We start from the raw sequence: 19,926 nt of genomic DNA, 5'->3' as shown, positions 1-19,926 counted from the left end.
TTAGTCCAGTATTATTTCTTGTATTTCTAGTTTATAAACTGGCTCTTACTCTATCTAGTTAATTGTTTTTTCTGGTATTTTTCACTTAGTGTACTGCTAAATTCCTAATTTTCCATGATTCACATGGGGTGGGCAGGGCCTTTAATAATAAGATGAAGTCATGTCTTTGAAAAGAATAAGTTTAAAAATGGCAGATATGAACAATAAGTTAATAATAGCCGAAATATATAGCCCTTTATAGTTTCCAAAGAATTGTGCCTACCTTATCTCATTTGACCTTGACAGCTCAATCAGAGAGATAAATATCATCCTCATTTTTCAAATGAGAAACTGAGACTTAGATAAAGGGACTTGTTATAGTCACTTAGCTAGTAATTGTTGGATGCTAGATTCAACCCAGGCTTGAATTAATTCTGTAAGGCATACCTCTCAAAAGACAGGAGTTTTTAACGTATATGTTTCTAAATCCTTAACCTTTGCAAATATTTAATTAGTCACAATGGTAATGTGTTGAGTATTTATTTTACATTTTTGACACTATCTTTTGTTCTGTTCCAGTCTTACCTCCAGTATTAGTGCCTCGACATAGTGAATTCAATCCGCAACACAGCCTTTTGGTTCAGTTCAGGAATCTAAGCCACAATGAACCACATATGCCACAGAATGCTACATTTCCAGATTCTTTCCAGCAGCCCAACAACACTCCTTTCCCCTTATCACCGAATAGCCCTTATCCTCCTTCTCCAGCTAGCAGCACATATCCCAACTCTCCTGCCAGTTCTGGACCAGGAAGTCCATTTCAACTTCCAGGTAAGAATTAATTTTATTTGATCTCTCTAAATCTCAGATCATCCTACAGATAGAACTTATATAACCTGAGGATGCTAGAATTAACTTTATTTTTTGAAATGATCTGTTTTCATTTAAGAAAGATTAAATTTGACTCTTGCCTTTAAAAAAAATTCTGAATTTAAAAAACTCACTGAGGGGAGGAGAGGGATGTGTCAGGGAGAGACAGACACAATATTTCCATAAACAAAGTAAAGTAGAAAAAAGAGTTTCATGTAAAATTATGAATCTCTTACAGCCTGCTTTTTTCTTTAAGAATGTACAAGTATATATAATAAATTTAACATGTTATGATCACTGCCTTTTAAAAAGTGGTCATAAAAATATTTGATCTTTGGTATTCCTATTAGGGGTTTTTTATAATAAGCATCATAGAGTTCAAATTTGGCTTTAAAAAGCAGCAGTTTTCTATTTTTAGTAGTTGGTAAAATAATTTGCTTTGAATAGTGAGACACTAATTTCTAGATTATTTGAAAGGTCACTTGTATATTGTTTGCTAGTTATGAGTTAATAGGCAGGTATAGACTGATAGCAAAGTCAAATGACTAGAACTGGGGTGGCCAGTCCTAGGTCCTCAAGTGTGGCCTTTGAGGATTTGTTCTGTAAAACTTGTATTCAAGCAAAAAGTAGTACCCAATGACCTAAAAGACCACGTGTGGCCTCAAGGCCGTTCCCCACCCCTGGTCTAGAACCTCCATTTAGGTGAATTTTTTTTGTCACTGCCTTCCTTTCATGGGAGAAAACAATGGAAAACAAGAACAAACTCTCAAGTTGTTTTTTCTTATAAATCCCTGATTATCTGTTTCAGTCAGGGTTGGTTAGCCCTGTCTACACTTTGATCTGGTAAATAAAGGCTGGGCCTGTGGGCAACAAGATAATTGAGATAGAAAGCTTATATTTAGTATATATTCTACTTGTCAAAGCAGGAAAGCAGAATAATAATGTGTCATGAGATTTTAGCAGCAAGAGTTGAAACCAAATGTTCAGTTAAGCATGATATCCTCATTTGTAAAACGGGGACAGTAGTAGCACCTGCCTCCCAGAGTTGTTGTGAAAATTCAAAAGAAATCATAACCGTGAAGTGCTTAGCGCAGTACCTGGCACATGGTGGGTACTGTATGAGTATTATTATCATGCCATTCCACCAGGATTTCAGATGATTGCACTGAACTTTTCTACTTGTACGAAAATTTCAAAACATGAAAGTGAGATACTTCGATAATGAATTTATACCTTTCACTTAGAATGTTTCAATAAGATATTTAAGAGTTAGTAATAAATAATATATGAATTACCAGTTCACATTTTTTTCTTTATGTAATTTAATCTCTTGTAGCCTCTGGTTTCTGATGTTCCCAATATTCTTTTCTGTAATGTCAGATTATGTCTAATGTCTATGGCATCTTAAACATTTGAGTACATATGAATAAAAATGACAAATTTAAGGTCCATACCCAGTTTTATAGATTGATATGGATAAGTAGTAATTACCTTGCAGGTGAGGAAGGTTCGGAAATGTATGGATGTGGCCATAGGGAGACATAGGATACACCAGGCAGAATTGTGACCTTAAAATTAAGAACAAGCGGCATTTGGATTCATGTATTAGGAATGTGTAGGCAGTTAGGTGGCTTGATGGATAGAGCACCAGGTCTGAAGTCAGGAAGATTCATCTTCCTGAGCTCAAACCTGGCCTCAGACACATACTAGCTGTGTGACCCTGGGTGAGTCACTTAACCCTGTTTGCCTCAGTTTCCTCTTCTGTAAAATAAGCGGGAGGAAAAAATGGCAAACCACTCCACCAAGAAAAAAACCTAAATGGGGATCACAAAGAATTGGACACAGCTGAAAAAATGATTGAACTAATTAGGAATATGACCAAGAAACAAACAGAGGCAAATAGGACATAACATTTTGAATTAGGAGAGAAAGTAAAGAACAGCCATAACCTAGGCCTGGCTTATGTTGCAGGTGATGCAAGTGAGGACCAGAAAGGTAAGGTGATTTGTCCAAAGTTATACAAGTAGTAAGTAAAAAAAAAAAGCCTGTCTCATCTGAGTCCAGTGTTTTTTCCAATTACCCCAAACAGTTTTGAAGTCTGCAATGAGTATAAATGCTGCATTCAAATTGAGAATACCATAGATAACAGAATGTTGTAGTGCATATGCAAGTCACTGCACTTAAAGGATATTTCTTAGTATGTAGAAGTTGGAGGAGGCTAATAATCTATTTTTGTTGTAGACAGGGTACAGTGGAGATACCAGTAACATAATAGCCAGACAAGTGAAAAAGAGTTTGGAAATAGGGAAAAAAAAAATATGGCTATGTCTCTAGCTAATGGCTTAGGTTTGTTTGCTTTACATTGTTAACATGTAACATATGCCTTCTCTGAGATGAAAGATGAAGACCTTTCAGCTGTGAATACAGTACTTGGGTTTAGATTCTGAATGATTTGTGAGAACTACTAACATTTTTCCAAGGAAGGTAAATGTTTGTTTAGTAAACATTACTAGTGTCTTGTGTAGATTAGGTGTGTGGTAAATAGTGCTGCTTGTGGCTTTTATAACTGTCATCCAGACCTTATCTTTTACTCTGTACCTGAATCACAGGGAAAAGTGAGCCTTTCATCATTGCTGTGGATATTTTCTTAATTCTCTTTCACTTAGGAGGAGTGAATCCTTTTTTACTTTGAGAATTATGCTGTGTGGCTTTTCTTAAAAACATAAACCCCTTTACTTATGCCCTTGATCCTATCCCTGCTATCTTTTCCAGGAACTTGTCCCTTGAGTCATCTTCTCTCTGTCCCTAAATTTCATACTCTTTTATCTATTGACCCCTTTTTGTCTGCCTATAAATATAACCAGATCTCTCCCATTCTGCAGAAACCTTCACTTGACCCTACCTATGGTGACTTTTTGTTTGTTAAACGTTCCTTAATTGCTAATAACTGACATGATTCTAATCTCACAAGTCAAAAGGAAAATCAGGTTTTGGGGGTATATGATATATAGTTAGCCTTGCATTTAAACTAAAATAATGTCACATCAAAATTGCTGTATTGTAATAAACTATCTTTAAAGTGCACACTTATTTTTATGTTGCACAGAGGAGGATCCTAAATTCTTTTTTAACTTTCATTACGGAAATCCAAATAGTTAGTGTCCTTTATTTCTAAATTGGGGGCAAGAGGGGAAAGCGATTGAAGAATGAATGAATGATAAAGTATTTGAGTACTTACTGTGTGCTCGGCACAGTGCTAAAAGAGAGAATGTTTTGATGGTTCCAAAGCATTTTGAGATCTTAGTGAATAGCTTTTGATATTAATACAGAAGGAGAATTCTGTATGACTGGTGGCTAGGATGAGATTGTGGTCTTCAGATCCAAAGTGACAGATTTTATCTAAGGGCTTATGCCCTGTCATTTTAATGAAACATCAGATAACATAAGTGTTCATTATGGGAAGCTAAGTGGTGTTGTGCCTGGAGTCAGGAAGACTCATCTTCCTGAGCTCAAACCTGATCTCAGACACTTACTGGCTGTGTGACCCTGGGCAAGTCACTTAGCCCTGTTTGCCTTTTGCTTATCTGTAAAAGGAGCTAGAGAAGGAAATGGAAAACCACTCCAGTATCTTTGCCAAGAAAACCCCAGATGGGGTAGTGAAGAGTCAGACATGAATGAAATGACTGAATTATAACAAAAGTATGGATAAAGTGACAGTAGGTATCCTGTCAGTGAAATTGAGTATAAAGGATAATGGTTCCTTGGCACAAGTCTAATCAGTAGTTGAACCCTGAAGTAATTTTTCTCCTATCCCTCAAGTTACCTGTGACTTTTGTGGTTGTGAGGGGTATGTCTTAGAAATATTTATGTACATGTTTTAAAATATAATTTTTTCCATATAAAAATAAAATTTTTGTTAAATTCTTAAATGGATTTAGCTATATGAAAACATTTTATACAGTTTCTTCCTCACATAAGCAAACTTTTGGTTTAAGATGCCATTGGTATTAAGTAGTTTCATTATGCTGATTTTCTTTAAACTGACAAATTTTTAAAACTGAGATCTTTTACATGTTGACAACAATTCAGTTATTAACTATAGGTAAGAAGTGAACTGTGACTGAACTTCCTTAGTATTTCTTCGGCTTTCTTACAGTGAAATATTTGAACTCCTAAGTGAATTGGGCTGGTAGCACAGTTTTATGGGCAAATTTGAATAATGTAAGTTTTAGGTTACTTAATGTTTTTGGTAGTCATTTTTAGCATTTCAGTCTGTCCCTGTGGAAGTATATTCACAGTGGGGTAATCTCTATTCTTCAAAATTAACTTGCAAAAGACTGTAGTTCTAAGTATTATGAGCAAATAAGTAGGAGAAAAACTTGCAAAATAAAAGAATCTTTTGCTCATGATCTTATCTACGGCAAAGATTGTTGTTGTTCAGTCGTTCAGTTGTGTCTAACTCTTCGTGACCCCATGGCCTTTCTATCCTTCACTATCTCTTGAAGTCTGTTCAAGTTTATGTTCATTGTTTCCATGACACTATCTGTCTCATCCTCTGCCATCCCATTTTCTTTTGCCTTCAGTCTTTCCCAACATCAGAGTCTTTCCCAGTGAGTCCTGTCTTCTCATTATGTGGCCAAAGTATTTAAGCTTCAGCTTCAATATCTTACCTTCTAGTGAATAGTCTGAATTAATTTCTTTAAGTATTAACTGATTTGATTTCTTTGCTGCTCAAGGGACTCTTAAAAGTCTTCTCCAGGGGCAGCTAGGTGGTGCAGTGGACAGGGCACAGGCCCTGGAGTCAGGAGGACCTGAGTTTAAATCTGGATTCAGGCACTTGATATTCACTAGCTGTGTGACCCTGGACAAGTCACTTAACCCCAATTGCCTCATCAGAAAGAAAAAAAAAAGTTTTCTCCAGCACCCCAACTTGAAAGGATCAGTTCTGCGGTGCTTGGCTTTCCTTATAGTCCAACTCTCACAGCTATATTTTGCTACTGGAAAAACCATATCTTTGACTATATAGACCTCTGTTGGCAAGGTGACATCTCTGGTTTTTAATATGCTGTCCAGATTTGCCATAGATTTCCTTCCAAGGAGCAAGAATCTTTTAATTTCATGGCTGCAGTTACTGTCTGCAGTGATCTTTGAGCCTAAGAATATACAATCTGACACTGCTTCCATTTTTTCTCCCTCTGTTTGCCAGGAAATGATGGGATCAGTTGCCAAGATCTTAGTTTTTTGATGAGTGTTGAGCTTCAAGCCAGCTTTTACACTCTTCTCTTTCACCTTCAAGAGCCTTCTTGATTCCTCTTCACCTTCAGCCATGGTATCATCTGCATATCTGAGATTATTGATATTTCTGCTGGCAACCTTAATTCTAGCCTCGCATTTCACATGATGTACTCTGCACAGAAGTTAAATAAATAAGGTGACAATATACAGCTTTGTACTCTTTTTCCATTCTTAAATCAATCAGTTGTTCCATGTTCAGTTTTAACTGTCGCTTCTTGACCCTCATACAGGTTCCTCAGGAGACAAGTATGATGATCTGTTACTCCCATATCTTTGAGGATTTGCCATATTTTGTTGTGATCCACATAGTCAAAGGCTTTAGTGTAGTAAATGAAGCTGAAATAGGTGCTTTTCTGCAACTTCCTTTCTTTCTTCATAATCCATCTATTGTTGGCCATATGGTCTCCAGTTCCTCTGCCCTTCTGAAAACCAGCCTGCTTTTCTGATAATTCTTGGAGGTTCACATATTGCTGAAGCCTAGCTTGTAGAATCTTAAGCATAATATTGCTGGCATGTGAAATGAGCACAATTGTTTGGCAATTTGAAGATTCTTTGGCATTGCCCTTTTTTTTAAGATTGAGACATAAACTAATCTTTTCCAATCCAGTGGCCACTGTTGAGTTTTCCAAATTTGCTGGCTTATTGAGTGCACCACTTTAACATCATCTTTTAGGATTTTAAATAGCTCAGCTGGAATTCCATTACCTTCACTAGCCTCACTGTTAGCAGTTCTTCCTAAGGCCTGCTTGACTTCATGCTCCAGGATGTCTGGCTCTAGATCAATAACCACACCATCATGGTTGTCAGTGATGTTAAGATCTTTCTTGTTTGCTTCTTTTGTGTATTCTTGATACCTCTTCTTAATCTCTTCAGTTTCTGTTAAGGTTTTACCATTTTTGTCTTATATTATGCCCATTTTTGCACTGTGAAATGTTCCCTTTTTGCTAGGAATCCATATACAGATTCATTTATGATTTTATATTGACTTTAATTCCTGATATTTCTGTTTAAAAATTATAATTTAGTAAGATTTCCCTGTAAAAATAAACTGAGCATTTTCCATGAAGTTTATTTTTATATACTTTCTTGATAACTTAGAGAAAGCCCAAAACTTTAGCTGTCCTTTGTGAATGCTTCATTAATTTTATTTTCTTTACTTATAGCTGATACTCCCCCTCCTGCTTATATGCCTCCTGATGACCAGATGGGTCAAGATAATTCTCAGTCTATGGATACAAGCAATAATATGATTCCTCAGATTATGCCGAATATATCCAACAGAGGTAAAAATAAACATATAGCTCTTTAATGTTCTTTTTCACCCGTGTGTGTGTGTGTGTGTGTGTGTGTGTGTGTGTGTGTGTATGTGTGTAATTCAATACACTTTAGGTTTGAGTCCATAACCAGAACACATCAAACAAGCAGTAAGTGCCAATAGTACCTTCTTGAAACTCCTGCCCATACTTTGGTGGCCTTAGGATGCAGCTGTCTGCTTCCTTCGTTATACTTGAGGTTATAATATTACCTGTGTCTGCCCTCTCCTTTCAGTTGCATAGGAGTTCCTACTGTATTCCTTCTTTGCTCAGTTTCTGCTGGGATAACAGGGACTTGACTGGATTTCACACTCTGGGACCCACTTAGAGCTCTCCCTGGTTTACTTGCTCACATGAACTATCTCTGGTGACACACAGTGTGTGTCGGTACTTACTGTCCTTGTCCAGTGAGAGTGGCTATGACTAGTCATCTGGTGGGCCCTGGAATATGTCCAGCTGAGCAAAGAGAAGAATCTGGCTTTAGTGTCAGAAAGTTATTTTACTACCTTTGGCTTTAGAGCTACTCTGCCCTTTGACCGACATGCTCTCAGTTGCTTGTTCCTGTTTTAGTCAGGTGGTCACCTTTTAGTTGTCTCTTTTATACTTTTATTTGTATGTATAAAATTGGCATCAAGACAAAAAGTTTTTACTCAGGTCTAGAAAGTTGTAGCTTAAATAAAACTTTCAAATATGAAATAATAGAGGGAAAAATATGACATTTGGTCAAAAGGCATAATGGAAGTGGCAGACATTTTCATAAAATATCCATGTTTTCAGTTTGATTCTCAACATAGAATTTGTACTTGGTACTTCTGCCAAGTTATTATATATTTATTATAATTATATTTTGTGTTTTCTTTGTATATTATATTTTTATAATTTATATTTTATTATATTTGTTAGAATAAATGTGTTAGAATATATTTGTTAGAAATAAATTATTTGTACTATGTATATTTCCTGTATTTGCTTCTCTTGTTTATATTTAATATTCACTTGGTATTCAAGAAGTATGAGAGACTTCTTCCTCATGTTTTAGGTATACAATCATAGGGCTTTAACATACTTTACTCTCCTTTTGCTAATTTCCAACATGTTTAGATTAGGGAAAATGTTTGAAAGTTTCCTTTTTTGAAATGGAGCAATATTTACAAAAATATAAATTGCCCAGATTAACAGAAGAGGAAATAGAATACTTAAACATCTCTATCTTAGAAAAAGAAATTGAACCAGATCTATAGATGAGCTTTAAGGAAAAAAAAAATTCAGAACCAGATGTATTTACAAGTAAATTCTACCAAACAGTTAAAGAACAATTAATTCCAATGCTATTAAACTCTTTGAAAAAAAATAGGTAAAGGAGTCCTGCCAAATTTCTTTGACACAAATCTGGTTTTGATAACCTAAACCAGGGAAGGCAAAAGCAGAGAAAGAGAACTATAGACCAGTTTCCATAATGAATGTTGATGCAAAACATTTAAATAAAATGCTAGCAAGGGGATTACAGCAATACGTCACAAAGATCATATACTAAGACCAGGTTGGATTTATACCGAAAACGCACAGGGATGATTCAGTATTAGGAAAACTATAAGCGTAATTGACCACATCAATAACAAAAACCACTAAAATTATTAATGTGACTAATATTGATAGATGCAGAAAATTTTTTATAAAATACAATACTCATTCCTATAAAAAACAACAACACTAGAAAGCATAGAATTAAATGGAACTTTTCTTAAAATATTTATCTAAAATCAAGAGCAAATATTATTTGTAATGGGGATAAACTAGAAACCTTTTCAGTAAGATCAAGAGTAAAATAAAGCTGTCTATTGTCAACATTATTATTCAGTATCGTGCTATCTAGAAATGCTATCTATAGCATTAAGACAATAAAAATATTTGAAGGAATAAGCCTAGGCAATGAGGAAACACAGCTGTCACTTTTTGCAAATGATATGATGATGTACATTACCAACAAAACCCAGCAGGGGGAAGAAATAGAAAGAAGATTACATTTAAAATAGCTGCATGTAGTATGAAATGTTTGGGAGTCTACCTGCCAAGACAAACACAGGAACTATATGAATATAATTACAAAACACTTTTCCATCAAATAAAGACAGATCTAAGTAATTAGAGAAATATTAATTGCTCATGGGTAGACTGAGTCATTATAATGACATTACTACCTAAATTTATTCAATTTCATAACATTCAAACTACCAAAGTATATAGAACTAGAAAAATATAATAGAAAGTACATCTGGAAGAACGAAAATTCAAGAATAGCAAGGGATTCAGTGAAACAAAAATGTGAAGGAAGATGGCCTACCAGTACCAGATCTCAGACTATAATATAAAGCTGTAGTTGTCACAGTTTGGTACTGGATAGGAAATAGAATGGAATAGATTAGGTACACAGTATACAAGCAAGCAAATACAGTGACCTAGTGATTGATAAATGCAAAGATCCCAGCTCCTGGGACAAGAACTCACAAATAGTTTTTTCACAAAAACTATTGGGAAAAGTAGTCTGACAGAAACCAGGCATAAACCAAAATTTCATACCATATACCAAGAAAAGCTTAAAATGGGTACATGATTTAAATAAAAAATGTTTATATCATAAGCAAACTAGATGAGCCTGGAAATAATTACCTGTCAGATCCGTGGAGAGGGGAAAAGTTCTTGACCACACAAAAGATAGGTTCACAAGTAGTAAATTGAATAATTTTGATTATATTCTATAAACAAAACCAGTGTAGCCAAAATTAGAAAGAAAGAAAAAAAAAAAGCAGGAAACTGTGGGATATATGTTTATAGCAAGTTTCTCTGATAAAAGTTTAGCTTCAATTGATAGATACAGGTTTAAAGGATATGGACACAGTTTTCAGAGGAAGAAATCCAAGCTGTCACTAGCTTGATAAAAATGCTCTAAATCACTAATAATTACAAAAATGCAGGTGAAAATAAGTGAGGTACTACCTCATACCCATCAGATTGGCTAAGATGACAGGAAGGGAAAATGACAAATGATGGTGGGGATGTGAGGAAATAGGGACATTAATGTGCTGTTAGTGGAGTTGTGAACTGCTCTGCCCATTTTGGAGAGCAATTTGGAACCATGCCCAAAGGGCCATTAAACTCCCTTTGACCCAGCAATACTTAATAGACCTATGCCCCAAAAGGATAAAAGGAAAAGGATGTATATATGTACAAAAATATTTTAGCAGCTCTTGTGGTGGCAAAGAATTGGAAATTGAGGGCATGCCATCAATTGGATATTGGTTGAACAAGTTATGGAATATTAAAGTGATGGAATACATTGTAATGTAAGAAATGATGAAAGGGATGATTTCAGAAAAGCCTGGGAAGATTTAATTTACACAATTATAGCCATATTGTAAAGATAATCAACTATGAAAGACTGAACAACTGATCAATTCAATAATCCAAACCATTTCAAAGAATTCATGATGAAAAATGCTGTCCTTCTCCAGAGAGAGAATTAATGGTTTCAGATTGAAGCATAATTTTTTCTCTTTATTTTGCTTTTTTTATCTAATGCATATCATATTTCTTGCCTTCTCGAGCGGGTTGAGGCAAAAAGATGATTTGGAGATTTGGAACTGATAATAAAAAGTAAAGTTTAAAAAAGTTTCATTTTTATGCGTTGAAACCACAGTAAAAATGACAGAATTTTTGTTGTGAGATATTGATTATTTCCTTGCGTGTGATTCATTTACAGATGTCCAACCTGTTGCTTATGAAGAGCCCAAGCACTGGTGTTCCATTGTCTATTATGAATTAAATAATCGAGTTGGAGAAGCTTTTCATGCATCTTCAACAAGTGTTTTAGTTGATGGATTTACAGATCCGTCCAACAACAAAAGTAGATTCTGCTTAGGTCTATTGTCAAATGTTAATCGTAACTCAACAATTGAAAACACCAGGCGGCATATTGGAAAAGGTAATATGATTTGTGATTTTTGTGATCATCTGCTTCAAAACTCTTAATTTTTTACAGTGGAAGAAATTGAGGTCCAGAGAATAGAAATAACTTGTCCAGAATCATGTAACAGAGCCAGGATTTTTGAACCCAGGTCATTCAATGTGAAATCCAGACTGCCTCCTTAATAGTTCATAGGTCATAGATTTAGAGCTAGACGTGGCTTTAGAAGTCATAGAATCTAATCCATTCATTTTTTAAAGGAAGAAACTGAGGACTAGGGTAGGTAAGTGACTATGATCACAAAGCTTTTCTAGCTTTTTTTTTAACTTATTATATCAGGTAGAATTTGAATCCTGGTCTTCCTGACTTGAGACCTGTGTTCTTATCTTACCAGTGAGTTTTTATTTATATTCAGAGCTTTTGAGTGTTTTTGGTTGGGGCAACTGGTTTTAAAGTTCCTGCTGTCTGTCTTGTTTCAAATATTAGTTAGATATGATGATGGACCTAGTAATATATTATAGAATACATTCATTACTCTGTTAGAGCAGTTGTGGGAGAAAAATCAATTTCATAATAAAAGGACTTTTATTTCTATCTGTATTACTTAGTCGCTCAGACTTAGAAGAAATTCCATGCATCATTTTCTTCTCCTGCCTAGTAAGGGTAATGTATCCACGTGCTTATGGAATGAAATTTGGAATTAGCATGAGTAGATTTTCATGTGGATTATATGCAGTTTCTTAAATGTTATGGCAGCTTTGCCCTATGAAACATACCCTTTCATTCATGTTCCTTTGGAGACTGAAATAATTTTGATATACATCTACCCCAGAACAAATTAGGACATCTGTTCAATAAATTATATAAGTGTATCCTAAAATTATTGAATTTAGATAACATTTTTTCCATTAGAAATAATTGGGAAGTGCTTTGCTAAATTCCGTTTTAAAAGTAGTTTATATAGAACCTAACATTAAAGACTCATCTAAAGGCCTTCTGTTCCATCGTTCTAAAGATTATTCAGGGTAAAAAGAAAGAAATATGAGAAACAAAAATACCAGAATAGATACAAATTTGACTTGGTTGTCATTTGAGTATGACAAGAGAGCGCATCCTGTTATATAAATGGCACAAGATTGCCATCTAGTGGTTGCCTGGAGCATGTGTTATATAAACCTTGCATAAAGAAAAATTATATTTGTGATCTTAGTAATTGACATTTATTTAAATATTTATTTTTAATGAATTTCTTTGCAAGGGGTTCACCTTTATTATGTTGGAGGGGAAGTCTATGCCGAGTGCCTGAGTGACAGCAGCATATTTGTACAGAGTAGAAACTGCAACTTTCATCATGGCTTTCATCCTACCACTGTTTGTAAGATTCCTAGTGGCTGTAGCCTAAAGATTTTTAACAATCAAGAGTTTGCTCAGCTTTTGGCTCAGTCTGTCAACCATGGATTTGAGGCAGTCTATGAACTCACCAAAATGTGTACAATTCGAATGAGCTTTGTAAAGGTGAGTAGATTGTGTTTTGACCTGATTTGATTTACCATGTGGTGCTTCACCCCTCAATATTTGGATTTCTGTAAGTTCTAATGGGAAAAAAATAACAAATTTGATTATTCTATGAATGCAGTTGAGATACTGAGTATTGCTTTTTACATGACTTAATGTCTCTAAAATGTCAGCAGAATAATGTGAAAATGTCTTTAATAGGAATATATGTATAGCCTGTATTAGATTGCATGCCGTCTAGGGGAGAAAGGGAGGGGAAGGGGGAGAAAAATTTAAAACTCAAAAGCTTATAGAAGTGATTATTGATAATTCAAAATAAATTAATAAAAAAAGAATAATAAAGCTATATAGAGTAGAAGGAAAAGGTAATCTCAGTGGGAGGGATACAGACAGGGACAGGGAAAGGCTTAAGAAGGTAGGATTTGAACTGAGCTTCAGCAGGTAGTTATTGAGCATTGACTATGTGCTATGCGTCCCCTATACTAGGTGCTGAGGATACAAATTCAAAGAATTAAACAATCCCTGTTCTAAAAAACAAACAAATAAATAAATAAAAATAAAAATAAAATAAAATGTCAGCAGAAGATATTCCCAAATTTATTGCTATGCTCCAGATCATAAACTATAAAGAGAAAATTCTAAGTTTAACTACTGAGGAGGCCAGGTATAGTTGGGAGCTCTATGGGAAAATGACCATCTTGCTGTCAGTAATTTTAATATTAATATATTATTTAAGTGGGCTTTTGTCTTAAGAATTGTTTTGTGTAGCTGAGAGCTGCTTTCTAAGAGTGACACAGTTCTGAGAGCTTTCAGATGAATATATAAGCTTTTCAAAATTAGTGTTGTTTCATGAGTAAAACTGAGAAGAGTGGTTTTGTTTCATATTAATACTTTAATGCTGCTGTTACATTGCACTGAGGACAAAGTCAGAGAAGAATTACCAAATACTTTCATGCTTTGGTTTTCCCTTTTCTGAAGACTGAGTGGACCATTGTTCCTTCACTATGCATATAGCTGGTATTATTCTATTAATAATAGCATATTAGTTAAGGATGTTTTACTTTTTTATAGGAAGACAGGATAACTAGGAAAATGATTTTAACATGCCTGCTAATTTTCTTTGCGTTCTCACCTCCAATTTACATATATCATCAAGTGGATAGATCCAGACAGGGAAGGTTAGAGGAAGTTAGGAAAAAAACAAAATTCTTTCTGAATTGGAATTAAGTAAATAGCTTCTTTCACCCTTAAAGGGCAGTGATCATTTTTTAAGTGAGTCATAGCTCTACCTAGAGTAATTTATTGAAGGCTTAAATTCTAGTCTTTATTTTAATAATACCTTTCAACTCTCTTAAGATTTTAAATTGCAAAATGTTGCTGATCTGCATTAGTGAGGAGAATTTACTCATTATGAGTACCCCTACATCATTGAAATTACAAGACTTGCCCCCCAAAATCAATTATGTGTATGAACAGCATGTTGATTTATTTATTATAACTGCCACTTGTTTAGATTCATAAGTAATAATTTTCATCACTCTTTTACAGGAGTGTTTTTTTTAAAGTACATTTTGTATATCAGAAAGTTAAAATTACATCTCAACAAAAACATACTATGTTGTAACAGTCTGAGGAGGAATTTAATATAGTTATCTTAATCTTTATAGGGCTGGGGAGCTGAATATCACCGGCAAGATGTTACCAGTACTCCATGCTGGATTGAAATTCATCTTCATGGCCCTCTACAATGGTTGGATAAAGTACTTACTCAAATGGGCTCTCCTCTTAATCCCATATCTTCTGTTTCATAGTGCTGAAGGCTTATCTTCAGTTACTATATTAGTGACCTTATTTTAATTTTAGATTCAGTATGGATACTTCAGTATGGATACTGTGAGCTTACATGGAGAACATATATTACAGCTTACTTTTTTCTACCTACTTGTGACCAATACATTTGTATTTTGTAATGAATTTCTGTTTTTATTCATAGTTGTATTATAAAAATGGTAGTTGAAGTCTCAAAAATGGCCTGAAAGATGCAGAGCAAGTATTGTGACCGTTCATATATATATATGGTTAATTATTTGATTTCACATTTATCTTAAACTGGAAAATGCTTTTACTTCAATGTCACCAATTTTTAAATGAACAAAAAATATCTCAGAGTGTGGGAACTTCAGAGAACATATGTTTCTTTTTTAAAAAAAAATATAAAATGTGTTTTAGTTAAAGAAATGCCATTCACTGGTCTAGCTTTCTGATAGTAATAAAGCAAAACTATACTTTTATAAATGAAACATCATAAAATTTACATTTATTTCCACTAAATATTTGCCTTACACAGTAATGTGACTTCAATGTATATTTTGAAATACACTTAAAAAATTATTGCAGACAAGTGGTATCAGATATGTGACAATATTCTAGTTCTGTCATGAACACTACTGTATATAGCTGGATGACAGGTCACAGGTTTGGTCCACTTTGATTATGTTGCCTTTAGCCACCATTGTAAGGATTGTAATTTAGTTAAGAATAATCTTTTTATTTTGCACTTTTATGGGTGAATATTTTTAGCATAGCCTTTAACAAAACACCCAAACAACTCAGACGTAGTTGTTAATCATTAGCTTGTTTGCTGCCCCTTCTTGTATCTTAACACAAACACTTCAATTTGTAAATGACAGCACATACTTAAGTTGCAAGAAGGTCTAGTTTTTGTTTTATTTTCAACCAAAATTGTAAGATTTTTGTTTTCTAGATTTAACTTGAGATGCCTTTTCACTCACAGTTGTAATAGATGGCATTAATTTTTTTTAATTTAGTATTTTATTTTTCCCCAATTACATGTAAAAACAGTTTTCAACATTAGTTTTTAAAATGGAATTCCAAATGCTCTTCCTCCTCATCGAGAAGGCAAGAAATTTGATATAGGTTATACATGTATAGTAATCGCATTAGTGTTAAAAGCCTAATTTCAGCCCCAAGAATGATTCAGGTCAGGCCTTTTCTCAGAAACATGTACTTTATGGCAGGTAAACAGTTGTTTCATGGCCCATATGTTAGAAAAGTGAATCTCCAGTGGTTTCCAAATTTCTTCTTTTTAAAGAGTTTATGCATCAAAGAATGGAAATTGTACTGTTAGCAGTTGTGCAATAGCTCTTCCTAGTTCACCTAATTCACTGAACAGATAAATGGCAGTTAAGCACCCCCAAATAAAATTTTTGAGGAGAGGGATTAAAACTTTAAACCTTCACAGTATTAGTTAACCAAGCTTCTTGTGAGCTGCTATAATTTTCAGGTTAAAAGAACAGTCACCTTCTCAAGGGTGGAATAACTGTGGGGAAAGGAAAGGATGCTTTTGAAGCAACTTATATAGTTACCTATCCTCAGAAACCTCATTGTTGAATGCCTTTATAAAGTATATGAAATTGACATTGTATAGGTAGGAAGGATGCAGGTATACTGATTTGGGGTTTTAAAATACTAGTATGTACTTTATTTCATACCTTACTGATCTTAAGAAAGAAATGTGCCTTTTTGATGGAGAATATGATTTCCTTTTGGCATCTACACAAATATTTATTTGCTTTTTGTGAATTGCAACTAGTAGATAGATGATGTTTGTAATTTGGTTGAAATAAGAAGCCACACAAATTTTCATGTTACCCGAGATGAACCCTTGGCTTGATGAAAGGAATGCTTAACAGTCATATCTGAGTCTTACATGTAAATATTATTTGACATCTGGATCCTGAGTCTTCTAAATGCAGTAAATGCTATGTTTTTTTTACTCTGCTTAGGAAATAGTCTTAGCTTTTTTTTTTCCATTGTACTCTTAGAAAACCAACTTGAGGAAACTTTGATGGTAGAAGTCAGTAAAGCTTAGTTAATAACAGAAAATAGCCAGTGGATCATTTTCATGATGACGTAAATGCATTTTGCAGTTTTGATTCTGGATTAGAGGAGACATTGAGTTTTGGTGGTTTGAATAGATAGGTGTTTGAGCTAATTAAAAGTTAATTGGGGGTAACTTTTCACAGACTTCAATGATTGCTGGATATTATTACCCTTCTGAATTTGAATTTAGTTTACATATGGCCCATGAAGCCCCTTGCTTCTTTCTCCTACCCCCAAGGAAAATTTTAAATGGTTATATAGTTAACAAGAATCATACGTATATCAAAACGCAGGATATTAAAACTTTGATTACTTGGCCAGCTTGAATTTCCTCTTTTGAGCTGAAATCAAATGCTGTCACTTTCATAGGAACTTAATTGAGTATTGTCACCATAATGATCAGTAAATTGAATTGGAGGATCACAGTTTTAAAATCAGAAATGGTCCATGGTGGATGGGAATGATTTAATCTATGTGAGACAGATTTTTCTGGTATCACAGCAACTTTTTTTCTCTGAGTGCAAATCTCCTGTTAATCTAGAGATTTTTTTTTAGGTGAATATAGATAGGGTACAGGGCTACTGTCTTTTAATCACCAGTTAAGAGAACTTGAAAGAGTTTTAGAATCTAAGGTACAGTTTCTCTCATCCTCAGATCCAACTCTGGGATACCATTTGACCCTTTTAATGTCATACTCACTATATACTACCAAAACCCATTAGTTCACCAGAATTAATTAGGTGAATTGAGCTGTTATTGATAAAGACAGTTAATGAGTGATATCATAAGTAAACTATTATATTGGGTCAGAAACAAAACTTGACTTATTCATGATAAACATACAGATTACAGAGAATAGGCCTTGGGATCTGCCAGTATATAGTCTTTGGATTATATTGTTCTAAAGCAGTGGTAAACAAAGTAAGTACCTCACAAATTATCCTTGGAAATAAAAATTTGAAAATAATTGTATCAGAGGTTTTCAGAGCATATTTCTTCTATAATTGTGACTCCTTTTCTCAAAACAAAAACAAAACTCAGCAACTACTATGTTTCCTGGGCTAATCTCATGTAGAAGGATGTGTGTATGTTTTTCTCTACAAGGGCCAGCCTCACTTTTCCAATTTTCTTTAGCAACCCTACAATAAAAATTTACAGAGAAAGAGACAAAACAGTCAAGACTGTGTCCTCTACTTCTCTATAAACAATCATCTGCTATTACCTATAAGTAAGGCTGGAGAATGAGATTTTGCCAGGAATGGCCAGTATTAAGGTATTTTTTTAGCTGTGCTATACAAAATAAGGCTCAGGATCTGGGCCTAGCTTAGTCCAAGATGCAGAGTTTTTCATAATGAAAAATAACCCTCAAAATATAGCTATGTCACTACAGAGAAAATCATAGTGAAAATAAAGTCCTACTGTCAGAGATCATCATTATAACAGGTTTTCATGTGGTGCTTTCATTACAGGAACTTTGACAAATGCAGTTAATGTGATATAGTCTCCCTCCTGCCCTCTTCTGCCCCCTCTGCCCCCATACCCTAACTGAATCATAAATGCTATTTGGACTTTTGGGGGGGGGTGGAGTAGGAGTTGTGTTGATGTAGGAAGAAATTCAGCTCTAAAGAAACCTTCTAAATTTTAGTCAAGAAGAAAAGTTTAGAAAGAAAAGTTTTAAGTTGTTGCTTTCAACATATCATACTAGGCACTATGCTAACACTTTGAGTGATAAAAAAAAAAGTGAGAGATAATAGTATGTGATGACACATTGACATCCCAAAGAAATTGGCTTAGAAAACTGAACTCATTTGAATTGATATTCTTACAAGTGCTTCATTATGGTCAAAACTCTGATTTGGTCCAGTTATTTGTATAAGTGTTCTTGAAGGGCTGTTCTCTCTAAAATAATGTTGAAAATTTTAAGTCATCTCAGATTTGCAACTTGCATATCTCCTAGTTGATTTGCAGCCTTAATTACTGATTTGTTTGTAGAATATCTTTTTTTTTTTAAGCAGGTTAAGTGCCATTAAAATAATGATACAAAATAATGGTGTTGAGAGTGGTTTTATAGCTCCAGACAGCATAATGAATATTGACAAGCAAAATTATAAAAATCCAGGCTGGACAAAAAACTAGTATTCCACATTGGCCACCTTTTAAAGGAAAAAACAAAAGACATTGTTTTCCCCTTTGAATGCCCTTTAAGATAGTATACTTTGATTTAATCATAAGGATTCTTAGTAGAGAACTTTTTAGTTATAGCAGCTGTTAGTAGTAACAGTTTTACAGGTATGTTTTTAAAAAACATGTTCAATAAATGACATTTTAAAAATAATTAATTATTTTACTTTTAACTGATTCTCTTACCATCATGAAGCTTGGGACTTTTTGTATGTGTGTGCCTATGCTCTTTTAAAAAAGAAATTTGATATGCAAATGCTAGACCAAATTATTTGATTGTACCATCAGTCTACATCTCATCTAGCATTGTCATGCTTTTGTTTACATTATCGAAAATGAGATTCTAGCAACAAGTTTTAATTTTCTTCTCTTTTTGTTAATATGTAAAATGTATTAGTCTTTTTTGTGCTTTACAAATCCATAATGCTTATGAATTTTTGCATATTGCTTATAAGTACTCTGTATTTCAATAAACCTCATTCTTTTCTCTTGTTTTTAATTTTTTTTTGAGCTTAAACGCCAGAAAAAATGAGCTTTTCCCTGTACATATAGAAAACAAGATAGTACATGAAACCAGGAACCTGCATTTTGTGATGCTTTTAAAGTAGATGTTAAATTTAACTTGTTATTTTCAAAATTGCCCTACTTTTCTGTGCTTCATTCTGAACTGTCTTATGTTTTCCTCTGTGCATTTTTAAAATGTTTCAGGGATCCTTTTTTGGCATCACTATTGCTAATTCCCACTCTTTTCCAGGCATCCCCCCAAAATTAAAAAGAAAACAAAACCTTTATAGCAATTAAGCATAGTCAGGCAAAACAAATCCACACAATTACTGTGTCCAATGTCTTTTTGTGCTTTGACCTCATCCCCTTTTTGTCAGGAAGTAGGGAATATACTTCATCATAAGT

At 34.1% G+C, this 19,926-nt stretch overlaps 1 protein-coding gene across 2 annotated transcripts in view; it reads left to right on the top strand.

The window, feature by feature from the left end:
* Positions 1 to 19,504, top strand: part of SMAD5 (SMAD family member 5) — a 40,994-nt gene extending 21,490 nt beyond the window's left edge. For both annotated transcript variants that reach the window (XM_020991243.2, XM_020991244.2), the window contains 5 exons: positions 559 to 810; positions 7,308 to 7,427; positions 11,215 to 11,436; positions 12,677 to 12,933; positions 14,601 to 19,504. In XM_020991243.2, the coding sequence (XP_020846902.1) occupies positions 559 to 810; positions 7,308 to 7,427; positions 11,215 to 11,436; positions 12,677 to 12,933; positions 14,601 to 14,744 (995 nt within the window). In that variant the 3' untranslated portion in view covers positions 14,745 to 19,504. The remainder of the gene's footprint in view (positions 1 to 558; positions 811 to 7,307; positions 7,428 to 11,214; positions 11,437 to 12,676; positions 12,934 to 14,600) is intronic.
* Positions 19,505 to 19,926: the final 422 nt, after the last annotated feature.

The sequence above is a fragment of the Phascolarctos cinereus genome, unplaced genomic scaffold, assembly GCF_003287225.1.
Source record: "Phascolarctos cinereus isolate Bilbo 61053 unplaced genomic scaffold, phaCin_HiC Scaffold_2;HRSCAF=192, whole genome shotgun sequence".
NCBI classification, from domain to species: Eukaryota; Metazoa; Chordata; class Mammalia; order Diprotodontia; family Phascolarctidae; genus Phascolarctos; species Phascolarctos cinereus.
The sequence above is the reverse complement of the archived record's forward strand: the minus strand, read 5'-3'. Positions and strand labels throughout refer to the sequence as shown.